The 11,630-nt window shown below is 32.4% G+C and overlaps 1 protein-coding gene across 1 annotated transcript; it reads left to right on the plus strand.

Moving 5' to 3' along the window:
* The first annotated feature begins 5,619 nt into the window (after nt 1-5,619).
* Nucleotides 5,620-7,159, plus strand: LOC140048052 (uncharacterized). Its single transcript, XM_072093059.1, has 3 exons — nt 5,620-5,687; nt 5,943-6,005; nt 6,573-7,159. The coding sequence occupies exon 3, from the start codon at nt 6,671-6,673 to the stop codon at nt 7,079-7,081; it is 411 nt and encodes a 136-aa protein (XP_071949160.1). The 5' UTR covers nt 5,620-5,687; nt 5,943-6,005; nt 6,573-6,670; the 3' UTR covers nt 7,082-7,159.
* Nucleotides 7,160-11,630: the final 4,471 nt, after the last annotated feature.

The following is an 11,630-nucleotide window of genomic DNA, read 5'->3' on the forward strand; positions in this document are numbered from 1 at the left end:
AAAAACAAACTGTTATAAACACGGAGCTACAAAAGAAATGGTCTATATGGTCTGTCTTTCGTAAATTTAATCAAAAAACCACAATTTGACTATTTTTATTCAGGTATAAATTATTTGGTTTTCAATCCAATTTTTGATCAAACTCAAAGTGAATAGCTATATGTGACATTAAAATGGCACAAAAAATGTTTAAACATTGTTTTTCAGACTAAATATCTTTAATAATATCTGTTTTTTTAAAGATCTTTTTAGAAATTGTTACTTCTTTCATTCTACTTGTAATAATATAGATGAAGCCTCTGACATTTTTGTGCATGTTTTTAAAACCTGAATTATATTGATTGTATGTCTTTGCATAATATAGACATCTCAGATGAGGATTTCTGGCAACTGTTGACTGATACAGCAGAGTGGTATGATCGACTTGGATATCTCAAGAAATTGAAACTTTTATACAAAGACCATCTGAAGAAATCTAGAGTGGAGGTGGAGAGAGCTAATAGTGTTTGGGATCTACTACATGATTTAACAGCCTCTGGAAATTTGAGTCCATCAAACCTTACTCTTCTATATGACACAATTAAGATAACCGAGCAATTTGGCTTTAGGTCAAATGTTGAGAATCAACCTTCAGAAGATATTAAGGATCATGTGGTATCATCGATGTTGACACCTTTCAGACAGAATATTTATCAGCTGGGAGAAGAACTTAAAGAGGATGAAGTATCAAAACTTGATTTCCTCTACAACAAACAATTTGTAAAGAGATATTCAGACAGCTGGAGTTTGATTATGGACTTTGAACATAAAGGGATCATTGATGAGGATTTCACAAAAATGATCAAATTTCTTGATGTTTTAGAAAGAAATGGAATGACATGGGCCAGAAAGATTTTCTTTGATGGTTGGTTGGTTTATTTGTTTTTAGTTCATCATCATGGTTCATTGTTAAAACATATAGTACATACTGTAGTACACTTCAATCAAGTAAAAGTATTGTAACCAATTAAACATTTTAGGCAGATTCAAATTATTATGATGTCCCTGTCTGTCTGCTATTATAGTTGATTAAGGATATCAACCAACATTCAGTTAAATGGCAATTAGGCTGAATTGAATGACAAGTTAGTAAAATAACAATAATATGCTCAATGAGTCCAATGGAAAATGAACTGAACTGAAAAGTGTGTGTGTATTCCATGATATTATCCCTATACATCAGATTGACCCAAACCTTTGAAACATAATAATCTGCATTTTAAATTTGTGAATGCCTCTAAATTCCTATAAAACCCAGTATACCATTTGAGGGTCAAATTAGTACCGACTCTGAGGCTGATTCAGACCTTTACTAATGCAAGAGGATCATTAAGTTGTATAAGAAAGCCACAGGTTGAGAGCATACCCATCACCACCTCAGTGCCAATTTATGCAGCCGGACACTTAAACCATTATAAACTTTTTAGGCAGATTCAAATTATTAGGATGTCCCTGTCTGTCTGCTATTATAGTTGATTAAGGATATTAACCAACATTCAGTTAATTGGCAATTAGACTGAATTGAATGACAAGTTAGTAAAATAACAATAATATGCTCAATGAGTCCAATGGAAAATGAACTGAACTGAAAAGTGTGTGTGTATTCCATGATATTATCCCTATACATCAGATTGACCCAAACCTTTGAAACATAATAATAATCTGCATTATAAAATTGTGAATGACTCATAATTCCTGTAAAGCCCAGCATACCATTTGAGGGTCAAAGTACCGACTCTGAGGCTGATTCAGACCTTTACTATTGCAAGAGGATCATTAAGTTGTATAAGAAAGCCACAGGTTGACAGCATACCCATCACCACCTCAGTGCCAATTTATGCAGCCGGACACTTAAACCATTATAAACTTAAGTTTAGATTATATGGCAGCATAAATGTTGTAAAATTATAGAGATCAACACTTCTGCCTATCCCAGTTTATTTACATTTCCTAATTAAAAAAAAGTTTCTTTGTGTCAATGACAATTAGCTTACTGAAACACTTCTTTTAATCATCATCCATCCTACTGTAGGTGGATTGAAAAATCCAGAAGTCATCCAGTAGTCATACTCTACATAATTATATGTATTCTAAATGTATATGTCTTCTGGTACAGGCATGTCTTTTGGTACTGGCACATCTAGGTCTTATGATGCAAGTGTGTCTTCTGGTGCAGGCGCATCTTCTGGTGCAGGTGTGTCTTCTGATGCAGGTGTGTCTTATGGTGCGTAAAAAAACAACATTTCCCGCACAATTTCACATAAATATCTGTATTCTGACAGATTTGCAAAATTTGTAGTTAACATATTTTAGACAAACTTCCCAAACAAAAGTTGCGGAAAGAAGTATAAAGAAAAAAAAAGAAATCTTTATAATCACAATGGAACCAATCAAGTTGATGATATAACTATTTATTACACCTAAGTATATTCTTGTCATTTTATTGAACAATTGGGTCACATGATGTAAAAATAACTGAACTAAATGTTATATACAATACATGTACTGCAATTTTGCGGTGGAAATTACTATTTAAATCTTTTTGCTATTTTAGGTTATTTAAAGTTGATGCTTATTTTTGCTTAACAATAAAAATGAATGAAATGAAAATTAATGTTGGGACTAAAAAATTGATGGTATATTTAACCGCTCTATACCTTTAGATTCAGACTTGCATCAAGATCACTATAGCCGACTGAAAAAAAACATAGCATCCTTAGGTTTAACAGAAAGAAAGAATGTTTCCGGAGACGGCAATTGCTTTTTCTATTGCATACAAGATCAATTGGAAAGAATGCAACTGCCTGTACAACCTGTAGCAAACATGAGAACTGAAATTGTAAACTTTTTGCAACAATTGGTGAGATTAAAACTTTATACAATACTATACAATAAATGTGCAATAAAACATTACTATTATAGGTGTTAATTATTAAACTCTTTACATATTTCAGGATAACAACGACCCACTTAAGGAACATGTAAATGATCATTACCTACATAACCTTGAACAAGATGGAACTTGGGTTGATGAAGTTGCAGTGCGTGCAATGGCCAGGGTTCTCAAATGCAACATAAGGATAGTTACAAGCCAGAAACAAAGTTCTGAATCTGGATATTTGTTCAATGACATCAAAGGAAATTTGAACTCTGATGACCAGCAGCTTCTTCTTGGTCTGATAGATGAAGATCATTATGTTAGTTTAGGTAGGATATATGGACCTCTAGATCCCCCGAAATTGTTGTACTCTTATACTTTAAAAATGTCAGTACCATTACTATTTTGGGGTTATTGTCACCGGCTAGTCATCCATTCATAGAAGTACTAATGTAGTAGCCTACCTGTACGGTGACCATAGAATGTGACCCGAGGCATGACTAACTACGACTTTTAGATGATAGAAAGTTGAGAAAAAATGTTACGAGTAGTTGTACGACATGAAGATGTTTATGAAATTATGTCAATAATGTTTACACACTAGGCATACAATAGTAATATTCTTAAGGGGTCATGGTACAGGATTTGGCACTTAAGAATTACGTTTTCTCGGTGGGGTAAACGTACTTATTGTATTGCCCAAGGTTATATTGATGTACTCGATTATGCTAATTAAAATGTTAATTAGCGCTAATTAATGGCTTTCTTAAGTGGACTATAGGTACAGGAGTTGACACTTAAGAATGACGGATCTTCAATTAGACTCTAAAAATAAACATTTTTGCATTGTTTCACATGTGTACTCATTATGTTAATTAAGTCTAGGTGGGACATATATTGATCTTTGACCCTTTCTTAAGGGGTCATGGTACAGGATTTGGCACTTAAGAATTACGTTTTCTCGGTGGGGTAAACGTACTAATTGTATTGTCAAAGGTTTCATCGATGTACTCGACCATGCTAATTAAAATGTTAATTAGCGCTAATTAGTGGCTTTCTTAAGTGGACTATAGGTACAGGAGTTGACACTTAAGAATGATGGATCTTCAATTAGACCCTAAAAATAAACATTTTAACATTGGTTTCATTTATGTACTCAATTATGCTAATTAAATCAAATTTTGGGGTATTTTGAGCGCCCCTCCCTAGAGTTGGTACAGGGGCGGGAACTTAAGAACGGCCGTTTGATGGTCCCTGGACCCCACTTGACATATTCTATGCCTCAGACCTTTTGTACTCGCAATGCTAAACAAATCTTCATGGGCTCCCGGATTATACTAGTAGAATCATTATTGATAATCTATACGTTGTTACAACATGCTGTTATTAGCTGTGATATCTTCATTCCTCTTACCAGTAGTAGTACTATCAGAATCATTATTGATAATCTATACATTGTTACAACATGCTGCTATTAGCTGTGATATCTTCATTCCTCTTACCAGTAGTAGTACTATCAGAATCATTATTGATAATCTATACATTGTTACAACATGCTGCTATTAGCTGTGATATCTTCATTCCTCTTACCAGTAGTAGTACTATCAGAATCATTATTGATAATCTATACATTGTTACAACATGCTGTTATTAGCTGTGATATCTTCATCCCTCCTACCAGTTGTACTAGCAATTTATAATTTATTTAATAATGTCAAGATAGTTAAAATTAAAACAAATGTTAATGTTGGAAGTTCAATGTTTAAATAGGCCATATATTTATAAAAACATATTCTTATATTTTAATAGGTAATATATAATTTTATCTTTCAAAAACTTGTTTGTGTATTAATAGTTTTAAGTACAGTATTACAATAGTTTTTTCTATGGAAAGACTTTAATATGTGGATAAGGTTTGGATTATCACTACAATGCAAGAACGTAGACACAACATAAGTAATTTGACCAATGACAAGTGAAGGATTGGATAGGTCTCATATTAGCTGTGTATTGCAACCTATATCTTTGTATTGCATCCATGTGAGATGCTCAAGTGATTATAGTTAAACAATGTATGCAGTGGAACTGTCAATATTCCACCACAGACTGTACAATGGCATTGTGTACTATAAACTTTTTTCTAATTAGTAAATGTACATCTCATTTTAATCATTTTTAGGCAGTGATGATAAGGACCAAAATGAAGGCACATCATCCAGTCACCAATCCACACCAAGAGAAGGTAAGTTACTAGTGGATAAAGATTATGATATGAGAAAGTCTCTCAACCTTACAACTTTACTTCCTTTATGAAAACACATGGTGTACTGGTAACCTGACTTTACTAGTGTTTATTTGCACTCTGCACACCTTCAAACAATATATAATATAATAATAAAAACCTTTAAACAATATAATCATATAGTATAGTATGCAACACAAGAACGTAGGCACAACATAAGTAATTTGACCAATGACAAGTGAAGGATTGAATAAGCTCAGATGAGCTGTCACTTGTTGTAGATTACTCGCATAGCAATTTTATCTTTGTGCTCAAGTGATTAGATAGGTAAACATTGTATGCAGTGGATACCTCTTGTAAGTCCCCCCTCCCCCTATCAGCTGAATCCGTCATAAGCAGACACCTCTATAAAATACTTTTTCTGGACCCAAGGATGTCCACTTATAGAAGGTTAAACTGGAATATTTTTTATTTTATTTGCAGATGAAATTGGGCCAACGAAAAGAAAAAGAAGAAAAACAGGTCAAGGTGATTAATTGAAATTAGTATATTTAAACTAAATAGACATAATATACATAATAAACTAGTAATCAAGTATTTGCCTTTGTTAATGCCAATGACTAGTGCTTTTTATTTTAGCAAAAGATAATTTATCAATGTTCAAAGGCAACAACAGAACTCGCTGTCGACATAATTCAACAGCACAGACAATTGTAAAAAGGCATTGTGTACTATAAATATTTTCCTAATTTGAAATATACATCTTATTTTGATCCTTTTTAGGCAGTAGTGATAAGGACCAAAATGAAGGCACATCATCCAGTCACCAATCCACACCAAGAGAAGGTAAGTTACTAGTAGATAAAGATTATGATACGAAAAGAGTTTCTCAACCTTACAACTTTACTTCCTTTTGGAAACACATTTTATATACGCCTAACCTGACTTTACTAGTGTTTATTTGCACTCTATGCAAACCTTTAAACAATATAATCATATATTATAGTGATGATGATATGATACTGACAAAGAAATTGATGTTTAAATGATGAATTTCTAGGATTATATTATTATATAATAAAAAGAATAATACTAATTATTAACATAAGATAACAAAATAATGGGAATGGTATTTAGTTTTACTGTTATTTCTAAAGCTGATTATAAGGTTGTGCATGTAGAACATTATTTCTATAAAAAAAAACAAGCGAGACAAGGTAGTTAATTCTCCACAATTTATTTTAACATTTTATCAGGTGATTATTTGATCACACCTGTGGTCAAAAACGTTTGTGATCACATTTTAAAATAAACTACCTTGTACGTACTTTTTTTTTGGATATTACATATTTTCGTATGCAGCATCATTTATATATTATTTCATAATATTGGAACTTTTTTTCAACCATATAGATTTCTCAGAGGATGATTTTAGACAGTTGATTGCAGACTTTGCAAAATGGTTTGATGATCGTGGTCTCCTTAACAGACTACAAGTTCTATTCATAGAAATGGTAGACGACATTGAAGAGTTGAAAAGGGTTACCAGTACAACTGAACTGTTAGCTCTTTTATCTGCGAATGGGCAATTGAGTCAAACAAATCTGTCTGTACTGTATGATGCAATAAAAGTAACTAAACAATTTGGCTTTCAGTCAGTCAATAGAGAAAAGCTTCATCCTTTCAAAAATATCAAGAAGCGTAAGGTAGCTTCATTTTCAGCACACACAAAAAAGATTTTTAATCTTGGAAAAAGTATTAGTGATTCAGATGTAAAAACTCTTGATGGGCGATACAACTTCCCTGTCCTTAAGGGGTATACTGACAGCTGGAGTTTAATTTTGGATTTTGTTCCTCGAGGGTTGCTGAGTAAAGACAAAATTAAATCTGTTAAGAAGATGTTGAAAGATGAGAAAAAGTAGAGGTGACTTTGGATTGGTTTATAGTTTACCATTAGTGCAATTGATATAACTATGCAAGCAAACAATGGACTGCAATAACATAAATAATGAAAATAATAATTATTTAGGGAACACTTGACAACTTTACACACTTCACATGGCCTATTGTAGCTAATGAGATTTAAAGCCATTCATGTTTACAGTTTTTATTTAGGGAACACTTTGACAACTTTACACACTTCACATGGCCTATTGCAGCTAATGAGATTTAAAGCCATTCATGTTTACTGTTTTTATTTAGGGAACACTTTGACACTTTACACACTTCACATGGCCTATTGCAGCTAATGAGATTTAAAGCCATTCATGTTTACTGTTTTTATTTAGGGAACACTTTGACAACTTTACTCACTTCACATGGCCTATTGCAGCTAATGAGATTTAAAGCCATTCATGTTTACTGTTTTTATTTAGGGATCACTTTGACAACTTTACACACTTCACATGGCCTATTGCAGCTAATGAGATTTAAAGCCATTCATGTTTACTGTTATTATTTAGGGAATACTTTGACAACTTTACACACTTTACATGGCCTATTGCAGCTAATGAGATTTAAAGCCATTCATGTTTACTGTTTTTATTTAGGGAACACTTTGACAACTTTACACACTTCACATGGCCTATTGCAGCTAATGAGATTTAAAGCCATTCATGTTTACTGTTTTTATTTTTTGGAAATATTAATCACTAGAAACTTTCCAAATTGAGCTCTCATTTCTTTAACGATATAATTGTAATATTATTATTGAATAAGCAGCCGTTTCTTTAGCGATATAATGTCCTGTATTGTAATATAATGTATATGTATCGTACCTCAGTGTATGTATTGTAATATCACAATGCAGGTAGTAAGTACACTATTGTCTGAGCAATGAGCAACCGTTTATTTGTCAATGTAATGTTAGCATATTTGTTTGTACAGATACTAATAGTTACACCCTGCTTGTTCACGGAATACGGGAAATATCTACGTTCTGGTTCCATATTCCAAAAGGCCGAAGGCCGAATGGAATATGGAACCAGAACGTACATATTTCCCGTATTTTATCTCTTAGTGTACACATATAAGCAATTGGACAAGAGACAAAGAAAAAAAACAAATATATACAGTATCTTGTGTCATAAATTTAATTAAACTTGGTCTAAGCTTCCGTATACAAAAAATTGTTCCAAACAGAAATCGACGACCTTTATTTCCATCCATTTTTACCTCTAGCTATCACAACAACAATAGGGAGATTTCGACGATTACGATTAGCTTTTTTTACAGACCGTCGAATACGGGTTCATATTCGATGGTTGAAATCACAACTACGCATGCGCTCAACGATAAAAATACAATACATGAACAACGCGCGCGTAGAAACATCAAACAGGTAATACGGGATATATTACCTTTCTGATCTGCTTGACTGAGTAAATGGGCGTAATACGGAATTATATCTCATACATATTCACCAATCGGATTACAGAATTCACGTACACTAAGAGATAAAGTATAATATTATACATATTTTATGCAACCGTAAGATTAAAGCTTTGCTTTTTTTTATTGGTTTCCATTTTATATTAATTTGGTATTTGTTTGTTTAAATGAATTTGAATAACATTAGCTATGTATGTGTTTAATCGCCCTTAACATTTTTTGGGAAATTGTTTTTAAATGAAAACAAACTAACTGCATAAAACGATAATGCAATATAGAATTCATTTTATGTTTACAACTTCAACATTTCAATTTAGCACAAATGACCCACCATTTGTACCTATCTAGTGAGTAGCTCAACATTTAAAAGTTTATTTGGTTTAGATGCAGTTTATTTATTTGTTGACCTTCACCTTTGAATCAGTGACACAAAAAGTGTTGCAGTCAAGTTTAAAAACAAACAGAAAATATGAAATTAAACAATGAAAAGGGAAAAGAAATTGGAAGTAAAAAATGTTAAAATTAAAGCTAATCAGAAGAAAATGACTTAAGTACTTTATTAATATGACAAAAATGACTTAAGTAATTTTATTATAATAAAATTACTGGAATATTTAGAAGCAGCAATACAAGCAATCATTAGGATTTGTTTATTTTAATTATTTTCATTTTGTATATATATAAATAGTTCACTATATAATATCTCTATACATAAAGTGATAAAGCTGTGAGTAAAGATTCTCAGCTATTTTGTTAGATTTTCCCAAAGTCTGTATTGTTTTTTTTTCTATTTATTTGTTTTTATTTCGACCGCGATTTTTGTCTGAAAATACACCAAACTCAAGTAATACATGTATGAAACGCCATATGTGCAAAAATATTTATATTTTTACTAATATTAAGAAAAAACTCCGTCTGGAGCCCAGACTACTATTTTGTATACATTTGTACATTACAGTGATAAAATATTACATAAAATGTAAATAAGATGATTTATTTCTGTATAAAGAAAATTGTAACAATAAATAATTTATATTTTGATTCATTGTATCAGTCATTGTGTTTTGTGTGTATAGCAATATAAAGGATTATTTGTGTGTGTTACATTGTCTGCTACATTGATTTGTAACTGTAAAATACAGTCAACTCTCCAACCCAAAACATTTATGAAAACTCTTAACAAGTCCATTTTAAAGACCAGAATTCCTTTCTTGCTTTTATAAAATGTTTTTAATAAATCATACTTTTTAGCTTGGATGAAGTGTGTCTGGCTTCAGGAAGGTTGGCTCTATACTTTAATTGATATAATAGATGTTATCTTGCCAGTTTTGTCTAGAATAAACATTTTGTTGTTTTCTTATTTTGCAATTATACATTTTCAGCCTTAAAATTGCTTTTTTTTCTACCCATAATACAAATATAAAACAAATCAATGCAAAATTTTGAGTAATAAGACTATAAAAAATAGAGAGGTAAAATATGCTGGAACTGGAATCTTACTGGAGGCTTACTTGTCTTGTAATCAAATTAATTTGTGTTATGTATATTGGAAAACAAAACAGGACAAGATAGAAGCACAAAATCAAATGTAAAATTGGAAATTACTCTTTATAAAAGAAAGATTATTTTGGAAGAGGTGATGTATTATATTATCATTGATGTTTGATAAGAAATGTAGGCCTATTACAATTTACAGCAATATAATATTTGTATCCATTTTACCATGAAGAAATAATCTTATTAACCCGGAGTTTCCCCTTGATTAGGTTTTTTTGATGCGACTGTGGCCAATGCTCTCCGATTTTGACATGGACCTATTCTAATTTATAGGTCCATGATTTTAGGATTTTAGAGATAAACATTGATTGCGCCCTCAATAAAGTATAGCCAACAATAAGCCAGCCAACAATAAGCCAGCCCACTTATTTTTTCCAGCCAACAATAACTATGAAACGCAGTTTGTGCATTCTTTACATTTTCATTGTTACTTATGGCTTTTATAGTATTAGGAATTAAATATTTGTGAGAAAAACGGCGGATTGTTCCTGGGATTCACTTGGTGGGATTATACTAGGGTACCCCCTTAGTCGTCCAGTATAAGTTAGAGTGGGACCACTGGTCCCGTTTACTCAGCCCTCATCTTTAAAATTTGAGTGTAACTCAATTACGATTTTTAAAATATAGTTAAATTTGAAACTGTATTTGTGAGAAAATGGCGGATTGTTCCTGGGAGTCACTTGGTGGGATTATACTAGAGTACCCCCTTAGCCGTACAGTATAAGTTAGAGTGCGACCACTGGTCCCGTTTACTCAGCCCTCATCTTTAAAATTTGAGTGTAACTCAATTACAATTTTTAAAATATAGTTAAATTTGAAACTGTATTGGTGAGAAAATGGCGGATTGTTCATGGGAGTCACTTGGTGGGATTATACTAGGGTACCTCCTTAGTCGTACAGTATAAGTTAGAGTGGGACCACTGGTACCGTTTACTGGTACCGTTTACTCAGCCCTCATCTTTTAAATTTGTGTGTAACTCATTTACGATTTAAAAAATGTAGTGAAATTTGATACTGTATTTGTGAGAAAATGGCGGATTGTTCCTGGGAGTCACTTGGTGGGATTATACTAGGGTACCTCCTTAGTCGTCCAGTATAAATTAGAATGGGACCACTGGTACCATTTACTCAGCCCTCATCTTTTAAATTTGAGTGTAACTCATTTACGATTTAAAAAATATAGTGAAGATTGAGACTGTATTTGTGAGAAAATGGCGGATTGTTCCTGGGAGTTACTTGGTGGGATTATACTAGGGTACCTCCTTAGTTGTCCAGTATAAGTTAGAGTGGGACCACTGGTCCCGTTTACTCAGCCCTCATCTTTTAAATTTGAGTGTAACTCATTTACGATTTATTTTAAAATATAGTGAAATTTTATACAGTATTTGTGAGAAAACGGCGGATTGTTCCTGAGAGTCACTTGGTGGGATTACACTATAGGGTACGTCCTTAGTCGTCCAGTATAAGTTAGAGTGCGACCACTGGTTCCGTTTACTCAGCCCTCATCTTTTAAATCTGAGTGTA

The sequence above is a fragment of the Antedon mediterranea genome, chromosome 4, assembly GCF_964355755.1.
Source record: "Antedon mediterranea chromosome 4, ecAntMedi1.1, whole genome shotgun sequence".
Taxonomy (NCBI): Eukaryota; Metazoa; Echinodermata; class Crinoidea; order Comatulida; family Antedonidae; genus Antedon; species Antedon mediterranea.